The sequence below is a fragment of the Pituophis catenifer genome, unplaced genomic scaffold (genome assembly GCF_029215685.1).
Source record: "Pituophis catenifer annectens isolate HBS135680 unplaced genomic scaffold, rPitCat1.0.hap2 SCAF_1, whole genome shotgun sequence".
NCBI classification, from domain to species: Eukaryota; Metazoa; Chordata; class Lepidosauria; order Squamata; family Colubridae; genus Pituophis; species Pituophis catenifer.
This window is the reverse complement of record NW_027256881.1, coordinates 209825612-209849011: the sequence shown is the minus strand read 5'-3', so window position 1 is coordinate 209849011 and position 23400 is coordinate 209825612. Positions and strand designations below refer to the sequence as shown.

The window sequence follows — 23400 nt, the reverse complement described above, 5'->3', positions numbered from 1 at the left end:
TCTTCACTCAATGCAGCCTAGGCAAGCAAAAAGGTTGAACCCCTCCATGCTCTAGACCAGACGTGTCACACGCGGCCTGCGATAAACCCACGGGGCCGTCCTGGAGATGGTGAGGTGCCACCCTGGCCCTGGCCCACCCTGACCATGTTGACCCAGTCAGCTGTGATGACCAGGCCACACTTACTCCGCCCCCCAAGGGCAAACAAAATCCTGATACGGTCCGCAATGGGACCAAGTTTGTCACCCTGCTCTACATAGTACTCTTTTCACTCCCTTTCTACAGTAACAGAGGAAAAGGAGATTTTTTTTAGGAGAGTAACATCTCATTTACACTTACAATTATATCCAATATGTAAAGTATGATTGGGAAAGATTTGTATTTCAAGAAACAGTTTTGATGCCAGATATAATTATGGCCCTTTTTCAGTAAGTAATAGAGCATTCATGTATATTCTGAGGTCAGACGTATGCTCACTTTTCCAAATCACCCCTATTCTATAGTACATTAACTCTGTTTTCTCTTAGAATGATTTAATTTTTATTGATTAATCTGATTGCAAGGAGGCAGTGCCCACTCACTATCAAGTTTCTATGATCACTCAATTAATTTAGTCTCTTATTCTGACAAAAAGCCTATTGTTTGAAACTTTTTATGTCACAAACGTTTTCCAAGAAAATAACATGCAAAGCAGTAACTCAAATTAGCAGCAATTAAGCATCTAACAAGTGTGATGTAGCCTATTCAACTATATCACAAAATGCAAGTGTGGACTGTACACACTTGTCTCCCCAATTCTTGGAAGAGTTTATAAGTACAATTCTATGAATTTAAATTCTTTTCTGATAATTAACATATTCAAGATAGCAATAGCACTCTGACTTACATACCGCTTCACAGTGCTTTAAGTTTACAAATGCCAGCCTATTGCCTCCAACAATCTGGGTCCTCATTTTATCAACCTCGGAAGGATGGAAGGTTGAGTCAACCTTGAGCCCCATCAGAACTGAACTGCAGGCTGTAGGCAGAGTTAGCTTGCAATACTGCATTCAAACCACTGCACCACCACAGGATCTTTATTGACTGCGCAACTATTGACTGAATAAGCCTGTTGTTAAAGCAACAAGCTAACTTGGTATTTTATAATGATAAACATGGGAACACATGGACATAACAAGCACCAGGTAAACTATTCATGTGTAATTGAATTCTGATTTTTTTTTTTTTACTTCCTTGAATTATGGACATAGTTACTTTAACTCACTAGACCTTAAAAATTTCCAGGAGATACTTGTTAGTTAATACTAAATTAATTTGGTTAAGCAATACAACAGCAAAAAAAAAAAAAAATTATATACAGTAGTCATTTCATTCATGCTTGTGATATGAATTTACTAGGTAGTAGTGAATGAAATTCAAAAGGGAGCAATAAACAAGGAATAGATTAAAAAAATACAACATGGTATCTCCGGTGCATATGGACACGCACACGCACACGCACATACACATGGAATGACCTTCCTGCTGCAGTTTACAGATGCTGACTAGTATATTTGAAGTTCACTAGAGATATGTTGCAAAGATTCTCAGGCCATAAATTTTCATTTATAATGGAATGCTTTGCTTGCAATATTATACTTGGTAGAAACTGCAAAGCTGTTTAAAAACAAGCATCCTATAACAATCCATTTTTGAATTTTTCTTCCAGTTCTACTGGAAGTTCTGTCAAGATTCTAGCAGAGTGGCAGCAATGAAATATCTTGATTTCCTTTAGCAGTTTATACCTGTCAATGTTCCGTGATCTATGAACTCTTTTTTAAAAAAGGTCTTAAAGCAACATTGAAAGAAATGCCACCAAATCAAGATTCCAGGCAGTGGCAATGCAATATTTTGGAGGTGTGATTATCTGTTCAGGAAAAAAAAAAAAAGATATAAAGCATGTGTATGGAGATACTCAGTCATCCAGGTCATGACTGTCCAAAAGGTGCTTTTTCAAGAGGCAACGACTTTCTGGGTTTTCTTGGAAAACATGCCGCTTTTCATCGAAGAAGTTTCTTTAGCTCTGTTGATGAGAAGCAAAACGTCTTCAAAGAAAAAACAAAGTCCAATTGCCTCTTCAAAGAGCATCTTTGGGACAGATGAAATAAAAAAAATCCTTCAATTGTCTTATGTTAAATGATATACTGTATTTGTGACTGTTCATCACATCCATTTGGTGGCTAGAAATGCCTTCCTCCTTTTCAGGGCATGTGTTGCGAGTGTCCAATATCTTCCCAATATGTCTGTTGGTCCTAAAATATTATGCTAGTTAGCTAATGAGAAACAGCTCTACTAATTCCTTTTAGATAGTCCCTAGGAGACTGTAAAATTTTAAAGGTAACAAGCCAAGTCCAGATGTGAGAAAAGGGTCCATAACAGACAACCTGCCTAACTAGTTACCTATAACTATGTTTCCTTTACCAGTCTCTACTTACAACCATTTGTTTGAAGTTATGACAATGCTAAAAAAACGCTAAAAAAAATTACTTATGACTCACCAAAAAGTTAATAAGAGTTGAAATTCTAAAAAGGGCAAGAGATGATGGATAGATATACAGGTGAAACTCGAAAAATTAGAATATCATGCAAAAGTTCATTTATTTCAGTAATGCAACTTAAAAGGTGAAACTAATATATGAGATACTCATTACATGCAAAGTGAGATAGTTCAAGCCTTGATTTGTCATAATTTTGATGATTATGGCTTACAGCTCATGAAAACCCCAAATTCACAATCTCAGAAAATTAGATTATTACATGAAATCAATAAAATAAGGATTGTACATAGAACAATATCGGACCTCTGAAAAGTATAAGCATTCATATGTACTCAGTACTTGGCTTGGGCCCCTTTTGCATCAATTACTGCCTCAATGAGGCATGGCATGGATGCTATCAGCCTGTGGCACTGCTGAGGTGTTATGGAAGACCAGGATGCTTCAATAGTGGCCTTCAGCTCTTCTGCATTGTTCGGTCTCATGTCTCTCATCTTTCTCTTGGCAATGCCCCATAGATTCTCTATGGGGTTCAGGTCAGGTGAGTTTGCTGGCCAATCCAGCACAGTAATCCCATGGTCATTGAACCAGGTTTTGGTACTTTTGGCAGTGTGGGCAGGTGCCAAGTCCTGCTGGAAAATGAAGTCAATATCCCCATAAAGCTCGTCTGTGGAAGGAAGCATGAAGTGCTCCAAAATCTCCTGGTTGACGGCTGCGTTGACCCTGGACTTAGTGAAGCACAGTGGACCAACACCAGCAGATGACATGGCTCCCCAAATCAACACAGACTGTGGAAACTTCACACTGGACTTCAAGCATCTTGCAGTGTGTCCCTCTCCATTCTTCCTCCAGACTCTGGGTCCTTGGTTTCCAAATGAGATGCAAAAGTTGTTCTCATCAGAAAAGAGGACTTTGGACCACTGAGCAACAGACCAGTTCTTTTTTTCTTTAGCCCAGGTAAGACGCTTCTGACCTTGTTTGTTGTTCAGGAGCGGCTTGACAAGAGGAATACGACATTTGAAGCCCATGTCCAGGATCCGTCTGTGTGTGGTGGCTCTTGATGCACTGACTCCAGCCTCAGTCCACTCCTTGTGACAGTCCCCTACATTTTTAAATGTCCTTTCCCTGACAATCCTCTCCAGGCTGCGGTCATCCCTGCTGCTTGTGCACCTTTTTCTTCCACACTTTTCCCTTCCACATAACTATTAATGTGCTTTGATACAGCACTTTGGGAACATCCAACTTTTTTCCAATTATCTTTTGAGGCTTTCCCTCCTTATGGAGAGTGTCAATGATGGTTTTCTGCACAACTGTAAGCTCAGCAGTCTTTCCCATGATTGCGATTCCTATTGAACCAGACTGAGAGACCATTTAAAGGCTCAGGAACCCTTTGCAGGTGTTATGGCTTAATTAGCTGATTAGAATGGGACACTTTGAGCCTAGAATATTGAACCTTTTCACAATATTCTAATTTTCTGATATTATGAATTTGGGGTTTTCATGAGCTGTAAGCCATAATCATCAAAAGTATGACAAATCAAGGCTTGAACTCTCTCGCTATGCATGTAATGAGTCTATCTCATATATTAGTTTCACCTTTTAAGTTGCATTACTGAAATAAATGAACTTTTGCACGATATTCTAATTTTTCGAGTTTCACTTGTAGAATATTTTTTAACTTGGTTATTTTATTAAGTGTTTGAAAAAAAGAAGTAGAAAGTAGAAATTGGGAAAATAGTATTATGCTTACTGAAATATAATAGAACATATAATTATTATGCATACACAAATGTTGGAAGTTGAAAGATGATTATGTATATTTAAATGGTACTATCATTATTAGAATTGTGTGCAAAGTATATTGACCCAGACAATACGCTGTTCACCAAGCACTTTTTGAGCAGTTGGCAACTAGCATGAGTTTATGAGGATTACAGCATCCCGGAGTCACGTGATGGCCACTTGCAAATGATCCTGAGTCAGCTTTCAACAGGAAATTGGATTCATTTAACAACCATGGCAATAGAGTTGTAATATCAGGCAGGATCATGAGATGACTGTCAGGCACAAATAACCAGAAGCAGGAGTTTAGTTCAAAGCACTAAAAGTTTATTACCTGCAACCTAAACAAAAAAAATCTGATCTACTAAATTCAAGTCAAATTGGCGCTAGATAACGGTCAACGGAATTTCCAAAGGGCTGGATTTAGGTCTCTTGTGGCTGCGTAAGGATTCCAAACAGATGACACATTTGATCTTGCCTTCAGGCTCCGCCTGGTCATCTCCTACAACGAATTCACTTAATTTTGCAATGGAAGTTCCAGTCAACTGTGATCATAAGTAGAGAACTATCTGTAACGCAACTACAAGGTTAAATTGAATTGTTGCAGTGAAGAGCCAACTGCACAAGACAGGAGTGCTGCTGAATTTGATGCTACTGAAGGGGACAAATTATTTCCAAGTTTGCTTTTTATCTTATTGTACTGATTTATCAACTAGGAGAATTGACAACAAGCCTTGCTCGTTACTGCAACTTTTCAAAATTGATTCAGAAACTTCAAACTAATGCTCTATCGGTGTCTTAATGATTTGCAATGAGATTGCATTTAACCTTTCATATTAGCATTCTAATCCCTCCAGTATAATGTCTATATTATGATTAATGCTTCAAATGGCAGTAAAAACCAATGCAAATGATACGAACTACATGGTTCATATATGCAAATACATTTTCTTCATTAGATGAATCAGGTAGTGTCTCAGTATATTTTGAATGTTGTTTTCTTGTAATGATTTATTAAACTAATTGCCCATCCTACAAAAATTTCACGCCAACAGCCTTTTTAAATCTGAAAACAGAATGTCTCTTTTAATGTGAATAATCCATAAAACCAAATTATACTTTTCAGTCTCCAGTTAGGTAGATAACCATTTAACCTGGTAATTTACAATCAGGTTGCCTTTAATATCTAACTAACTTTACATTGCATTAATTCAATGAAGAGTAGATAGGAATATGTCTCTATTATTAAAATATTTCTTCTTCTGGTCTTACCTCCCAAGTCTGCAATCTTATCATATTTTATACAGAACAGAAATGTCTACCTAGGTTGCTTCTGCTTACAATGCCACTTTGTCAGGAAATACTGTTACTACAATATTCAAATAGGTGTAATATACCAGTATTAGAATTTTTATTGGGATTGCATTTTAAGACTAAGAAAGTAGTTCTTGTGTCTTGAATAACTACTAATACGTACACAAAATGATGTTGAGTCTGTTCAACTCTCTGAAAAAAATCTTACTTCCCTACCAAACTATAACAGAACACATGAGCTTTTAGATACTTTAGTGACAATTTTATTTGCTTGTTTCTTTTCAAACATTTTGGGCAATAGATACTAGTATTCAGAAAAATTAAAACAAACTAAAATGAAGATTATTTTCATTTTATATATGAAAACATTTTAATATGGTAATTTCTAATCTTGGTCCAAATAATATACTTCTTGGAAAATTTTACTTTATTTAAAATGAAGAGGAACCCGTCCCCCCAATTATTTAAGCAAGTTCCGTAACAGCTGAAGACAAATGTCTATAATATCAAGATTTTTTTTCAAATGGTATTGCTGGTTTTGAAGACTGGTTAACTTCAATGCAACTCAAACTTATGAAATATATAATCAATGGACTGAAGTTGTAGCCCATTGTTTGACATCCGTTGGACAGTTTGGATACACCTGCAAAGCTTCCATAACTTGGCTGTTGTCCAGGAGCAGTTTCATTAGCAAATATTCTTTTTGTACAGAATTAGATGGGCCTTCTACGGGTTTTATCAATTCAAGATGCTGCAAGCGTTCAAAGGCCTAAAAATGAAGTAACACAAGCAAATCATGTGTAGATTCAGTCTAAACTATATTCTGTAGTTTAAAAGATAATTCGCTAGAAAAGTATAAGGAAAATTAAAATCACAATCCATCTAAGCCCCAATTGGGTGTCAAAATCAGCCCTAAATTAGTTTAAAGTGGGAAGCTACACAAATGCATTAACTGAGCACCAGAGGGCAGTACAACACCAAACATAATGGTCAAATACACAAATTCAGATAAGCGTTTTTCAGCAAGTTTCAGAAAAACCATGTTTAAATGTTAAAAGAATCTGGAACAGTAATGTTCTATGATAATAGAGTAGAAATCAGCTTTTTCTAGAAAAGAAACTACACATACCTTCATGACAACAGGCTTCTCAAAATTATACATAGTATGCGCTTTCCTCTGTACAAACTTCTGATACTCTGCATTAACAAACATGTATTAATTACTTTACAGCTTTAGGGGAACAATATATCTTTTAAAAAAACACCTACTATCACCTCACCATGATAAACCATCTGAAAATTAAATGGTTCTCCTTCATAAGTATCATTTAAATGTTTCATAGCTATTATGAGGCACAATTCCAGCACAGACAGACCTAGAAGAGAAAGATGATAAAAATTAGCATCTTCTCTTTTAAAATATCCAAAGTATAATTTTGGTGTTCAAATAGAATATGCAGACTTTGAACTTGTAATAGTTTTTTTATACATGTCATTTGTTGTGTGCATTTGGACCTTCAAGGTTATCCTAATAGTTTTTAGTTATTCAAGATCATTTTACTGAGAAGATGAAAATTGTCTTTATTGATGAAGATCAATGTCATTTCTATAGACAGCTGAGAGATAATATTGAATATGGATATAAACTCAGATTGTGCCCAAAAATGTACAAGAAGCATTTTATAGAAAAGAAATAGCAGGCAAACGGATTAAAAGCAGGCAAAACAATTTGAATTATGTACAAATGATGAGCGCATAATTGCCAAACTGTATAAACTTTTATCAAAATTTGAAATGAAAGAATAACAAGTGAAAGCATATATAATAAAAAGGGCTAAAAAATTTGGATGTAATATATGGAAAATATGTGGCTAAAAAGGGCTAAAATTTATATTATGTTCTAACCTGAAATGCACATGACTGCAGAAAAATATATCTAGAACTTATAAAAGTACATCAAATTTATATTGGAAATTTGGAAAATATGAAGGCTTATCTGGGTTAAAATACAGTAATACAAAGATTTTTAAAGATTAATATTCAGTTGAAACCACAACTTTTCTTGCTTGGAATAATCGATACACAATTAGAAAATGGAATATTATTTTTATATATGGTAACTGCTACGAGATTATTATATGAACAAAAATGGAAAGACTGAAATACTCCCAATGGAGAATAGCTAGTGAAGATGACAGAATTAGCAAAGATGGTAAAATTGATTATAGAAAGGATAATAATCTTTGTGTTTTCTTTCTTTCCCTTCTCTATTTATTTTTGTATTTTTTGTTACTTTACTTTTTCTTTCAAATTTTGCATTGCTTGTAATCTCTTAAAATTCTTTAATAAAAATATATGTATGTATATAGCTATCTATGCATGTATGTCTCTGTATATAGAGGGGGGAGAGAGAGTTATGTTAGCAGTTCTTACATAGAGAAAAACCCTCGTTTAATAAGTCTACTCATCAAGCTTCAAAAGCAATGGAGAAAACATGTTTCTATGGTGGATGTTTCTACCACATAATTTTATGATTGCACATAAATTACCATATTTTTTCACATTATAAGACGTACTTTTCCCCTCCCAAAGTGAGGGAATAAGTCTGTGCGTCTTATAGAGCGAATATTGTGGTGGGGAGAGAGGGGTTGATGCGCCTGTCACTGCTGCTACTGCTTGCTGCTGCCGGGGAACGCTGGAGCCTTTGCTGCCGAGCAGCTGATTGGCAGTTGGATCGGCCTCCCGGAATACTGCCCATCAGCTGATCTAGGTGGCGGCAATCCCCGCTGCCTAGAACAGATGATCGGCGGTATTCCAGGAGATCGATCCGACTGCCAATCAGCTGCTCGGCAGGGAAGGCTTCAGTGTTCCCCTGCAGCAGCAGCAGCTCAGCTCAGTTGACTTGTGGTGGGCACAATGGAGCAGAGCCCCGACGAGCCACATCCTGGGGCTGTAATAACGTGCTAAAGCTGACCAGGCTGTTTGCTGCAAGGATGCTAGCTAGATGAATACTGGATGGATGCTGGGAGGCAGAGGCAGATTTTTTTTTCTTCTTTTCCTCCTCCAAAGCTAATGTGCATCTTATGGTCCGGTGCATCTTAGTGCAAAAAATACGTTATGTATTAATCCCTTCCTCCCTTAATTTTACACAGGTAGTCTTTGACTTATGACAACTGAGCTCAATATTTCTGTTGTTAAGTGAGATATTAGTTAAGTGAGTTTTACTTCATTTTATGACCTTTCTTGCCACAATTGTTATGTGAATTACTGCAGTTGATAAATTAGTAACCCAGTTGTTAAGTGAATCTGGCTTCCCCATTGACTTGCTTGTCAGGTCACAAAAGGTGATCACGTGACCTTGGCATTCAGATGCTTTGCAAAACATGACCTTGGAACACAGCACACATGACCTTGGAACACAGCACACATGACCTTGGGACACAGATGCTTAGCAACTGGTTCATGTTTATGGCCGCAATGGTCAGTTGCCAAATTGCCAAGCATCTGAATTTTGATCACATGATCATGGAGATGCTGCAAAGGGCATAACTGAAAAACAATCATAAGTCACATTTTCCAGTGCCATTGTATCTTTGAATGGACACTAAACAAACTGTTGTAAGCTGAGGACTATCTGTACTGAAAATGTATACATTCATTTTTTTCAAATATTATCTTACCATGCACAATATTTGCTTTTGTGTCCATTCTGCAGAGTTTACTGGCTTCCAGGAAGTCAGACGCGCGAATATAAGGGTGGGACGCAGTTATATTATTTGAAGCAAGCATCTGCAAATAGAGAACATTTTACATTCCAAAATAAAATATCCAATTTCTCACAAAAAGTAATAATAATCTGATCATTAATGCAGGAAAGAGGTGCAGTAATTTTTGTTGCTCCGAATAAATACACTGTATATTGGACTTGCCCAAGATAGGACAAATCAGGTGGTGAAAGTATTCTCCAAGAAGGAAAATTCAAACTGGCTAACTAGAGAACCTGATCAGGGATCAATAGTAAGTATTTGCTTGGCATAAAGCTGAGTCATGTGAAAATTTTGTGGTGCAGATTTAGATGTTTTGCTGAGGTTTATTTGGACCTGTCCTTTTTGGTTAGAATTGAGGGTGGCAGCATGGTTCCATCACACCATCTCTTTATAGAGGTTGGGTGGTAAATAGCAAGCAACATGGGACTACCACTACAGGCGAATAAATGAGCAAATTCCCATGGTTTTCTATATTAGACTACTTAAATTGATTTCTGTTTTGTTGCAAGAAGCCCCACTCAGAATGTTCCAAATAAATCTTCTGAGTGGTGTCTCTTTGTTCAGAGCATGTTAAATCCGTTTTTCAATTCTGCACCCAAATTGCAGGTCCTAACTAAATGACATTTTACAAATCCACAATTTTACGCTTGCAATAGATTCATCACAAAAACCTTTATGCTCAGACTCACACAGGGTGTTAATTGGAATACATTCCATTGTTCTTAACATTCCATTCCATTAATTTAAATTATTTTTCCTTCCTTGAAAATTACTTCTAGGTTTTTGTTTTATCTGCTAAAGCTTATGAAAATTTTAAGGAAAAATATCTAAACCATTTATCATGTATTGATTATGAACTTTAGCATAAAATCAGATTTTTTTTTCTTAGCAATACTTTTTTTCCATTTATCAGAATCACTAGTTTATTTCTTGATTAGAAATAAGAAATTAAAATACTAACATCTTACCAGCAACATGAACAGACACCGCAGGTCTTTATTATAATAAAATTGATTTTGTAGAACATCTTGAATTTTTATGTCTTCTAGAAGAGACTAAAATTAATTTTAAAATAATTGATCACTTTATAAAGATTAACATCTTTATACAAAGTAAAGATTAAGGGTTGCTTAATTTACATTGAAACATATAAGATTACAGTATGTATCAAAACATTTAAGATTACATATTTATCAATAACACAAATATGTCTTACTAGAGAGAATGGCATACAGTAGTCTTTGCTTAATGATCATTCATTCTGCAACCATTTGAATTTACAATGGTGCTGAATGAGAGATAGTTACAATTGGTTCTTGTATCATCAACTACAATATCCCCATGACTGTGAACTTGCAATTATGATGTTGCAGCATCCCCCAGTCACATCACCACCATTTGCAACCTCTGTTGACTTCCTATAAGCAAAGTCAATGAGGAGGCCATCAGGAGATTGGCAACCATGCCATGTCCTCATTTAACAACCTGTAGTGATTTATTTAACAGCAGCAACCGGAAGTACCAGAATTTCTGCAAAAATAAGTGGCAGAGTCACATGTGTACAAGTTTCACAACTAGATCACTTAGCAATAAAAATTGTGGTCTGTTACTATTGTTATGTGAGGACTTTCTGTAATCAATTTTAGAAAATCTAAGCCAATTTCAAACCCCTTTTAAATCTATCAGTTATAAATTATTAAAACGCAGCTACATTTTGGATTAAGGCAATTGAATGAGCAAGTTATTCTCCACAGAGGGGATAGGAAAGGGAGAAATTTGGGCAGAACTTTTTATAATACCTTGCGCTATAACAGGGGTGTCAAACTTAAGGACCGGAGGCCGAATCCGGCCCATGGGGTGCTTAGATCTGACCAGCAGGCCCACCCTGGAAACAGCAAAGGACTAGCCCATGGTGCCCCTGCCAGCGAAAGGGGAGCTCAGAGAAACCGTCCATGGCCTCCCCAAACGTCGTTTTTGCGGGCAGAAGGCTGCAGGTCGTGACCGAAAACAGAGCCCAGGAGGGCTGATGTGGCTGAAAATAGAACCTCGATGAGTGACGTTGAACTGGCCACTCCCACACTGGCCATACCCTTCCCTGGCCCTCCCGAGGTCAACACAACCCTGATGCGGCCCTCAATGAAATTGATTTTGACACCCCTGCTCTATAACAATAGTGCTGCTTTAACTTTTTATTTAGCTGTAAAGGGTTTTGTTTTACAAATGTCTTAATGATCATCATGACCATGGAACATTGTTCATTTATTTCCCATATTTATTCACTCTGCAATCCTGACAGGCCCTGAGTGCTTAAGAATGATCCAAGGCCAAATGCACATTTAAATACAATGGTTCTAGGTTGTTGTTTTTTAAAGAGCACTGTGAGGAGGCAGAGAAAGAAACATGATTCCAGAACATTTCAGACATCAACAACAAATAAACAACAGTGGTTTTTGACAGTTTAGGCTTATGCTGAAAGCCCAGGTAGAAAGATGCAAATGAGACTCCCTACTTTATGTATTCTGATTTGAGAGAAACATTTGCTATAGTTCCTTCTGAAAATTCAGCAATGCTTACAAAATGGTTCCTTTGCTTCAGCATCACGGGAAGATTCTGAAAACTCGAACTGCCACTAGAATATCCCTCAAAGACATGCACGGTAAAGTTGTAGCCTTCTCTGTAGTAATTATTTCAGTCCAAGAAACTTCAATTAAAGGCTTAATTATGTACGTTTATCTCATAAGTAGTAAGGAGCTATTTTAATGATGGACTTCTCCAATTAGAGTTATCATTATTACTCCTTATTTGCACTTATAAAATATGTTGCAGTTTTTGGGGAAAGGTGTCGCTGAATCAAAGCAGGAGAAAAGATATCAACACTGCTCAATTCTCCTATAAATTCATACTTATTTAAGCAAAATAAATGGCCATTAGGCACACAATAGGTTCTATTCTGTATTGGAAAAAAAGGCAGTTTTATAAAAAAAGTGAAATTCATGAACAATATGAAGGTATGGGATTGCCATCATTTATATACCATGTTTTCCCTAAAATAAGACATCCCCTGATAATAAGCCCAATCGGGCTTTTGAGCGCATGGCAATAAGGCCAAGCGCTTATTTCAGGGTTCAAAAAAATATAAGACAGGGTCTTATTTTCGGGGAAACACAGGTAATTTAAAACAAAGATATGCTTCCCAACACGCTGAGTCTGTTGTATTAATGTCTGCAAAACAGATTTCATTGTATAACAAAGGCATGTAAGAATGAAATCATATAAATCATGTTTTAATAGTTTTAGAAATACATGAGGGAGTTACTAGTGGGAAATTAAATTAAATTTTAAAGAAATTGTTTAACCGTTTAACAACTGCTAAATAAATTACTTAGAATTTAATCCATCCTGTTAGCTGTTAAAAACTGCCTCTCAGGGTATATACTAACTATTCTAAGACTTGGCATTTTGTGTCCTATTTCAAAACTCAAAACTTTTAAGCTGTATCTGGGTCTGTAGATAAACATCTCACTTAAATGTATCTTGTTTAGAGAATGTTATGAACCAGATTGAAAGGGAGCTGAATAAGCTTACAATGACTCATTCAACCGCTTCAACTCCACATAGCGCAGAAGCTTTCAGAACTTTAGCTGAAGAAGTAGATAGTAGTGAAACATTCTATATGATTATGGTTCATGGTGGCTACAGTTAAGCTTACAGGATTGTGCACATTTCCCATGAAATTAATAAAGCAGCTGTGTCTTTTTCCAGGCTCAAGGGGCTGCTTTATACTACTGATGACTATGCATTGTATGTGGATGCAGAACTGCTTCACAAAACAAAGAAATGAAATGCAAAGCACCTCTGTATAGCTTGGTTAGGCATGAAAGCCATCTGGATGACTTTGGCCTAGTCAGTCTCTGTCAGCTCAACCCACCTCACAGGGTGCTGTTGTAGGGAAAAGAGAAGGAGGGAATATTGGGCGCGTTTGCCACCTTGGGTTACTTATGAAGTAATAAAGATGGGAAATAAAGTGTGTATGTGTAGGAAGCTAAAGGAGCAAAATATCAAGCACAATATGATTTGCACATTCACATTCTCCTCCCTTTAATACTAATTTGTGCAAACAGAATGATCTTGCAGGCCACAGCAATAATGGGCAAATAGGCCTTCCTTCCTTGTTTTTTCTTTTGGTCCTCAGAAGTCTACAGCAGCGGTCAGCAACCCGCAGCTCCGGAGCCGCATGCGGCTCTTTGGGCCCTCTGCCGTGGCTCCCTGTCCCATCACTGGTTGGCCCAGCCCCTCGCCCCTCTTTTTTTGACTCCAGCCCAAAGCGGCAAGAAGCGAAGGCTGCCTTACGCGCAAATGTGGCGCGAAGGCAGGTACAGGGCAGCTTTGCTCCTGCACTCTCTTCCCCCACTGAGCCGGAAGCGTGCAGGGAGACCCTCCTCAAGCGAGCACCGAAGTGCAGCAAAGGCGCGTGCAGGGTGGGCGGCTGCTCGCTTAGGAGGGTCTTAGCAGGACGCTGTTTCTCTCCTGCACTAATGATCCGGCCATCACCGGATCTCATTCTCCCACTCTCGTGACGCCCTGGCTGTGGCTGAGCCGGGAGCGTGCGCACGCGTGGGGAGATCCTCCTCAAGGAAGCACTGAAGCTCAGGAAAGGTGCATGTGGGGCGGGCAGCAGCTCGTTTAAGGAGGGTCTCCCCATGTGTGCGCATGCTCCCGGCTCAGCCACAGCCGGCCAAGGCATCTCAAGAGTGGGAGGAGAGACGAGTGCAGGAACGAAGCTTCCCTGTACCTGCCTTTGTGCCACATTTGCACGTACTGTAAGGCAGCCTTCGCTTCCTGCTGCTTCGGGCTGGAGTTCACACTCTCCACACTCGGCTGAAGAGCTGCCGGGGGTGGGGGATGAACGGCAACGCAATGGCCGGAGCATTAGTGCAGCAGAGAACCCACGTCCTGTTAAGACCCTCCTTAACCCTGCATGTGCCTTTGCTGCGATTTGGAGCTCACTTAGGGAGGGTCTCCCCGTGTGTGCGCACGCTCCTGGCTCAGCCATGGTCGGCCAGGACATTACGAAGAGAGGTGAGGAGGAGGGAGACAAACACACATATACAGAGAGAGAGGGAGAGATATAGAGGGAGGGACATGGGGGGGAGAGAGACAGAATGGTTTTGTGGCTGGGTAGGCGTGGCTAGGGGGGTTATGTGACTGGGTGGGAGTGAGTGACATTGAGTTGGCCACGCCCACCCAGGTTTTGTGGCTCTGGTGTGTTTTTTTTCTGTGGGAAACGAGTCCAAGTGGCTCTTTGAGTTTTTAAGATTGCTGACCCCTGATCTACAGGATTCCAAAAAATGGACAAAATGGCGCAAATGCTTTCCAGGGGAACTGTTCTTGGATCCAGGTTTGCCTTGCCAATTTTCCAATCATATATAAAACCAATGTACTCATTAACACACACACACACACACACACACACACACACACACACACAAACAGTAACAAGAATGTAAACTGTCAGTGTTATTTCTGTTCCCGAGTTTATCTGGAGAACCTTCAGCAGGCAATTCAGTTGCTTGTTATTACCTGTATGTGTCTATTCCACTTCTGGATAAAGGACTTTTCTGGAAATTCTGGAGGAAGGGATAACTGTTCTTTACAAATATTCAAATATGTTTTAAAATCATAGGAATTCATTAAGTATATTTGCCGGTGGGAAAATCTTGACTTTACTCTTTTCTCCATGAGTTCTAGAATATCCTAATAAAAGATTACAAATACAGTTTGCAATTAGCATTTAGTCCAAGGATATTGGATATTTAATGATAAATATCTAATGCTATTATTCTGCAGAGCTCATAAATTTCAAGAGTAGTTCTGAATAACACTCAGATGTTTACACAACAAGCTTCTAGTTCATCTATAAATTCAGCTAGATATCGTAAAATATTAAGAGCTTGCAATGATAGTTTAAAATGCTCAAGTTTAAAATAAGTTAAACACTCATACACTGCAAACTAGAGCTATTTAAATCAAGCCACAACTGTCCATCTAGTCTAGCATTCCATGCCAGAGATGTTAAACAGATGTTTTGAAGCATCAAAAGCATGAACAGAAGGGATGTAGTCCCATGCTCAGAATAATATGGGTTTTTTCAATCCATATTTTGAATGGTTCCGCTTTTGATAATTGGTTTTACTTTGTGTATACTCTTCCAAACCACTGAGTGGATTAGCAAGTAGCCACAAAAGATACTTGTAGCTCAGGGCTGAACTGTGGAGTCCTTGGTGTTCTCTGAGCTTGGTTCTTTTCCTGCAGATGTTTTATTATACAACTAGGTAAACATCATCAGTTTACCTAGTACCTTCCAGCACTGAAGATGTTACCTAGTTGGGCAATGAAACATCTGCAAGAAAACAATCAGGCTCAGAAAGCACTAAGGGCTCCATGGTTTAGCAATTAAAGCAATGTAACAACTATCTGTATGAACTTTCTTTTGTAGACAGTTTTCCAAATTCATCAGGAAGAAACCTTAAGGCAGTAGCAAGGGAAGTACTTTTGGCTATTATATTATTCATGCACTGTTATGGGTGAAACAGCTTCCTACACTTCATACCTGAAACCAATTCACAACTCCTGAAAGCATCTTTACTTGCATTTACAGGAAGTCTTTGACTTATGACCGCAATTGAGCTCTGGCAATTACCACTGTTAAGTTGTGTTAGTCATAAAGCAGGACATCATATGGCCAACCCAATTTTACAACTTTTTTTGCGGCAGTCAGCAAACACTACAGTTGTTAAGCCAACCCGTTGTCTGCCATGGACCGTTTTTTGTCAGAAACCAGAAGTAAACACCGGTTTTTCAGCAAAACCGTCATAAATTGCAGTCATGTGATCATGAGGGCCCTGTAAATAGCTATAAATGCGGGCCGGTACTGAGCACTCTAAATCAGTCACATAACTCAAAATTAGGGAGAGGGGGCCTGGGGGGGGGGGAGGGGGGGCAGAGAGTCCAACATAACTTTGAACAGTTGCTAAGTGGCCAGTCATAAGTCAAAAACTACCTGTAATCAAAACCAGAAAGTGTTTCAGTAGTTAGTATTTGAATTTGCAGACTCCCAACGACTTACAGGGGGAAAAAACTGTATCGTCTTACCAGCCTACAAGTCAGACCAATAACAGCTATAGGCGTCTGTGCAGATTGTGATATATCAAAAAGATTATATAGTAATGTTTGGTTCTTATGATGGACAAACAAATCAAACTCATCTAGAATGAACAAAACAGGGCAACTGTGGTCACGATCTCCTAAAACATAAAATCAAATTAGTACATATTAGAACTTTCAAGAAACCTTAAGGTTATTACATACATCTGGATGGGGAGGAACAGGCTCAAGCTCAACCCTTCCAAGACTGAGTGGCTGTGGTTCCCGGCATCCCGATATATTCAGTTGACTCCATCACTGACTATTGGGGGCGAGTCTTTGGCCCCCACAGAGAGGGCTCGCAATCTGGGAGTCCTCCTGGATAGGCAGCTGTCCTTGGAGGAACATCTGACGGCTGTAACCAGGGGGACCTTTTATCAGGTTCGCCTGATCCACCAGTTGCGGCCCTTTCTTGATCGGGATTCCCTGTGCACAGTCACTCATGCCCTCGTAACCTCTCGCCTTGATTACTGCAACGCTCTCTACATGGGGCTCCCCTTGAAGAGCACCCGGAGGCTCCAACTGGTCCAGAACGCAGCAGCGCGGGTAGTGACGGGAGCAGCGTGGCGCTCCCATGTAACACCGCTCCTGCGTGAACTGCACTGGCTCCCGGTGGTCTTCCGGGTGCGCTTCAAGTTGTTGGTTATCACCTTTAAAGCGCTCCATGGCATAGGGCCTAGCTATCTTCGAGACCGCCTACTGCCACCGACGACCTCCCATCGACCCGTGCGCTCCCACAGAGAGGGCCTCCTCGGGGTGCCATCAGCCAAACAATGAAGGCTGGTGACCCCCAGGGGGAGGGCCTTCTCTGTGGGGGCACCTACCCTCTGGAATCAGTTGCCCCCAGAGATAAGGAGAATCCATGACCTCAGTGGCTTCCGCCGAGCCCTTAAAACCTTCTTTTTCCAACAAGCCGGGCTGGCCTAATTCTTTTTAAGTGTTTTCAATTGTTTTGTTTATCGTTTTAATTAATGGGGCCAAATCTATATATACTTTTTAACTGTATTTTAATATTTGTATTTGATGTTTTTATTTGGCTGTTCACCGCCCTGAGTCCTCAGGGAGAAGGGCGGTATACAAATTCAAAATAAAATAAAATAAAAAAACATCTGCATTTTAACTTACTTTACAATCTGGATGTTAAGAAAACCTCTGTATAAGTGACTGAGATGTCGATTACTTACTATATAAATAACTTTAAGTAGTACTTGTACTCGCTATATAATTAATCAACATTTTCTTCCTTTATTGTTGAATAAAGCACTGGGCTCTGTGACAAGCTGGTTGATAAACAAAACCTTTTGTGGCATCATGCACTGATAACTCCACTGTAAGCGTGAGGCAAGTGCAATGCAAAAAACAAGGCACCCTGCAACCACGCAGAACAAGCACTGAGAAAAAAAATAAGAACTAATCAAGTTTGCTCATACAATTCAAGGGGTAGATATGACTAAACAACTAATCAGCCAAATAGTTTCCACTTTTCAACATAATGACCACTATTGTATTTCGGCAACATTATTTGTTATTTTTTTCTAAATAGTTTTGACAAAAAAATTAAAGTGAACAATAGTTTCATAAATTCATCACTGATCTAAAATTATAAAATTCATGAAATATTGTTGAGCCAGTGTAAAGTTCCATTTTACTGTATACGCAATAGGGCAGATCATGCTGCTTTTGTTTCTATTTAAAAGGTGGCAAATAAGTACATATTTATTTTCTGTTTTACTGGACTTTTAAGACCACCATAATCATGCAATTCTGAGCGCTTACAAGAAAAAAAATCATCATACATTAATATGACAATAAATATAACTATTGTTGAAAAATTTTTTCAAACCAAGGCACATTTATTACATTTTTATCTTGACTTTATTACTTATAAATTTTCTAGTATATTTTCTAGTATAGGATCCAGGGAAGGAACACACGGCAGATAGTCCTTCTTTAGTGACTCTCATTTAGTGACCACCCACAATTGCAATGGTGATGAAAAAGTAATTTTATAACCAATCCTTGCCTTTATGACTTTTGTAGCTCTGTAAAGCAAGAGAAAGCTAACAATCACAAGCAAAGCCACAGTTCCACTTAGTGACCACTTTGCATAATGACTGGATTGCTGGCCTCAACAAGGGTCACTAAACAAGGACTGCGTTTCTTCATTCAAGACAGCAGGAAACACCCCTTCCATAAAGGAGTATAGACTACCTCTCAGATCCAGTTGATCACACTCTCCCAGCTCTCCTTAAGAGTACAGAAGGACACAGATGCAGCACATAAGTGGCAGAAGACATATTACCAAACACTAACCATTTTATTGAAGTCTACAGATTGTCTAGGAATCCCAGACAATATGACAAGATGTAAACCTGGTCACCAAATAAAAAATCAAGATTTCCATGAATGTCAGGAACATTGTTGGCAAAATGTTGTGCAAAACTTTACCCCTCAGTAAGCCAAAGAGCACGTTTATACTTTTAAGATGTACATTTTACTTATTTGAGGACTCAGGTGGTCTTCAGTTTCTAGCCCACAGAAAATGTTAAAAATTTATATAGTTTTCCAGGTTTTTCAGGTGCAATCTAATTTTTTTTATATTATTTTTTATTAAGGTAAACACAAAACAAAAAATACATACAAACATAAATTAAAACAATACGAAAGAAAAAACAGACCAACACTAACTCAGTCCACTGACTGACTTCTAAAAGCTGTTGCATCGATGGTTATTTTCTATTTCGCCTATTCTTTTCTGTACATATCAATTTCAAATGTTTACTCATTTAGACATTCATACATATCCAAGGTTTCCTTTTTATAAAAATATCAACTACATCTTATAACTTTCTAGAAATCCTTCTAAGTTTTTATCTACATCCTCATTCTATTTTGCTTCTTACATATTTGTCTGTGTTTCTTGGTGAGATTGACAAACTGTATTATTTGTTGGTGCAATCTAATTTCTGCTCACCTTTTAATTTTCTACCTTTTAGTGACAAAGTAAACCATACATTCTATGCTATTAACTATCAAAGGAATATGCTTACCTCTCTTTAATGCTTCCAGAAGAAATGCAAGATTTTCTGCAAAACTACCCTAAAAGACAAGTAAGTTATAAAGATTGATTTGTATATTAAAATCTGAAAAATGGAAACTTGCAATATTGTATCTGCTATCTAGAAATCTGCTTCACTTAAAACTTTGAACAAATAATTACATTTTTTGGAAATGTATAGAATTACAGTAGCTGCAGTTCATGCTACAAAATAGCTAAACTATTAAGACTAATGTTCTTTGGAATCCTTAAAACTCTCTTATATTTCAATCACCATCCTGAAGCAAAGAATGCACTATTGACTCATGCATCATTTAATTTTGTTTTGCTATAAAAAGAAAGACTTTCCCTCATTTCTGTTTCAAGAACATCTGAAATTCTTTTTTAGATATGAGACACATTAGGGATGTGCCAACTGTTTTGCACACCAACCATTCTATTCAGACACAGCTTTTGAATATTTTGTTCTGAGCAGGAGTGGCACAGGAAGAGAGCAGGGAAAAAGCCAAGGACTTTAATAGCTGAAATAGACTGTTATCTAAATATCTAAATCACAGAGTTGAGTGGCATATAAATTTAAATAATGATGGCAACAACAAACTATTTCTGACAATAATTCATAATTTTAGCACTTTAAAAATGAAAAATATCAAATTTGTACAGAATCAGAATTTGACACCTCTTTTAAAAAGTTGCATTATTTCAATAAGACTGAGATTCTCAAATTTTGTGGTGCAATGAATTACAAAAAATTCAGCTAGAACTGACCTTTCTCATTATTTTATTATCACAAATTCAGGAATTTGCTCTAAATAATACAATTTAATAAAAGTTCAATTTAGCCCCTCCCTCAATAAATTGTGTTGTTTAGTCTAATGGGGGGGAAAAAATCAATCATTAGAATTTTAGGGTTGAATTGTGAAGTTCTTGGTGGTCTCTGAGCTTGGTTGTTTGCTTGCAGATGTTTCATTATACAACTAGGTAAACATCATCAATAGTAGAAACCCCAGTGCCTTTTAGCACTGAAGATGTTACCTAGTTGGGCATTACCCGACTAGGTAACATCACTAATGCTAGTGAGTGTGGGGTTTGCTCCCTATTTATTTATAGTAGCCTGCCCTGTTAGCATTGGTGGGGATTTGGTTTGTACCCAGGTTTCTACCTTTTCCTTTAACATATACAATCCATTACATTTTCTGAATTCCTGACAATCTTATTTTTTTCAGTTCTCAATATTTTCACTTTTTGATATTTGTCATATGATATTAAATGTTAGTTTTTTTCAGTAGGCAAAAACAAACTTATTTAGAACAACTAGAAAAATTTATCTTTCATCTCCTACAAGTATTGTTTAATACACATTTTTATCTCAATAGTCATTATTTAATTCCATGTTGTTTTAGGTAAGAAAGACTTTTATTTCTATTTATTTTGTCACCTTACCCAAAAGGAGAACCAATAGCTATCTTATTACACAAGCAATCTCAAAATGATAATTATTCTAATACTAACCTAGTACATTATTCTAGTATTCATACTACCATATTAAGCTATATGCAGTTCTAAATGTAACTTATTTTTCTTACAAAAACTTTATCTCCAACCACATTCTCCAAATTTAGCTGTCTTGTAATCTCCTTTAAAGCAATTCTACCATTGGTCTGTAATAACCCTACAAGATAAAAGGAAATATATTATTTTCTCTTGATTTCACTTATTAGCTGATACACATTATCTTCAAACAGAGGGGAAAAAAAACAAGGTTTATGCAACAGGGAAAGTAAAGTTCAGAACTGCACTGACATAAATTGGATTTGTGTGTTTCTTTGATGTGTTTAGGTCCATCTTAAAGGAAAGTACCACATGAAATAATTCCACTTGAGCACAAAGCAATTCCCTAATATCAGTTCTTGCATCTCTCATTATTGACCATATGTTAGAGCTACTGGGAATATTTCAGCAACAATTAGAATGCTGCCATGTTTTGATTTAGACATTGTTGCCTCTAAAACAACTTGTTCAGTGAACTAATCATAATTTTCAAAAAGCTATCCTACACTGAAATGGCAGTTAGAAAGCATTATGTATTATTCTATCCCTGCTACCATAGATGGCAGTAACAGTTCTTGTTTCCTATTACTTAATACATTATCTAAATTTAGTCAATCTTCCAAGAAAATCAAGTATGATAATCAGAAATATTACTTACCATTTAAATGTACCTGCAAGACGTTCTCTTTTACCTCCTTCATTTCCAAAAGTTTTTTTAAGACGTGACAAACTAACTAGAAAAAAGAATAATCATTTATAGTAAAACAGAATTGTATATATATATACTTATACTTTATATTGTCAGTATTCAGAAATAATTATTGCTCTTTGGTTGGATCCCTGATTCTTTTATGAATGGGAGGCTCCCTTAGTTTCATGAAAGTCTGAAATTTATCATAGGTGCCTACTGCAAGAAAAGGGGATGCAATCATTACACACATTGCTCTGGAAAACAGAAATTTGGGGGCTGTAAATAGGATATTTTCTTTTATTCCCTTCCCAGTGAAGCTCAGCAACTTGAAATCTGCTTCAGATGATTGGAAAACAGAATCAGAAAGCTGGATAGAGATATCTGAGGGGAACCTGGAAAATGGACGTTGGTCTTACCTGATACGTCCGTTCTCGAACAGGAAGGGGCGACGGTCAGACTGGGGTTGACTTCCTCTATGCAGCAGGATCGAGTTGAATCAATTTGAATAACTCCGCCCTCCTGGCCCAGTGTTTCGGCGAGGGCGTATGCGAAAGGTGACGTGTCTTCCTGAAACGAGAGAGAGTTAATAACCACCCTCCCCGACCAACCCTGAGGGCCGTAACCAAGGGTGGGGCTGACCGTCGCCCCTTCCTGTTCGAGAACGGACGTATCAGGTAAGACCAACGTCCATTCTCCGTAGGAAGGGGGCGACGGTCAGACTGGGGACATACCAAAGCCTCATGTCCACTAGGGTGGGAAACCTCGGCCCGAAGGACCTCAGGAAGGAACGACAGCCTGCAGAACCCGGCGGCCGAAAGCCGCGTCAGCTGATGCGTATGCGTCCACCCGGTAGTGTCGAATGAATGGGGAGATGGAAGTCCACGTAGCCGCCTTGCAGACTTCCTCCAGAGTGGCCTGCGTAGCCCAAGCCGTTGAGGTGGCAGCGCTCCTGGTCGAATGGGCGGTAACATGGCGAGGCACCGGCAGCTGCAACTGTTGGTAGGCTGTGGCTATGGTGGCCCTAATCCACCGGCCTAAGGTGGGTCCTGATACTCGTGCCCCAATAGATTCTGGCTGGAATGAGACAAAAAGAGCCTCTGTCTTGCGAAAGGGCGCCGTTCTAGCGATGTAAATACGAAGGGCGCGACGAACATCTAGACGATGCCAAATTCGCTCCGAACGATGAGATGGCCGAGGACAAAAGTCCGGTAGAACGAGCTCTTGAGCCCTGTGAAACAGCGAATTAATTTTTGGGCGAAATGCCGGATCAAGCCGCAGGACAACCCTGTCGTTGTGGAATATGCAGAGGTCGCTGCGGATGGACAGGGCAGCCAGTTCCGAAATTCGGCGGGCCGAAGTGATGGCGATTAGAAAGGAGACTTTGAATGATAAGAAGCGGAGAGAAACCTGCCGGAGAGGCTCAAATGGCGAAGCTGTCAGTGCCGTGAGAACCTTATTCAGGTTCCAGGTAGGAAAACGATGGACCGTAGGAGGGCGGAGGT

The 23400-nt window shown here is 38.5% G+C and overlaps 1 protein-coding gene across 8 annotated transcripts in view; it reads right to left on the bottom strand.

The window, feature by feature from the left end:
- Positions 1-4619: 4619 nt before the first annotated feature.
- The window catches only part of ORC4 (origin recognition complex subunit 4), a 36297-nt gene continuing 17516 nt past the window's right edge, over positions 4620-23400 (bottom strand). For 7 of the 8 annotated variants that reach the window (XM_070944820.1, XM_070944758.1, XM_070945053.1 and 4 more), the window contains 10 exons: positions 21866-21941; positions 21243-21328; positions 19649-19697; positions 16548-16699; positions 14976-15149; positions 10364-10450; positions 9309-9417; positions 6909-7004; positions 6758-6825; positions 4620-6397 (listed from right to left, as the gene is read on the bottom strand). In XM_070944820.1, coding sequence (XP_070800921.1) covers positions 6215-6397; positions 6758-6825; positions 6909-7004; positions 9309-9417; positions 10364-10450; positions 14976-15149; positions 16548-16699; positions 19649-19697; positions 21243-21328; positions 21866-21941 — 1080 coding nt within the window. In that variant the 3' untranslated portion in view covers positions 4620-6214. Of the gene's footprint in view, positions 6398-6757; positions 6826-6908; positions 7005-9308; positions 9418-10363; positions 10451-14975; positions 15150-16547; positions 16700-19648; positions 19698-21242; positions 21329-21865; positions 21942-22314; positions 22345-23400 lie in introns of those variants that run through there. The other variant, XM_070945225.1, reaches the window with a different exon arrangement.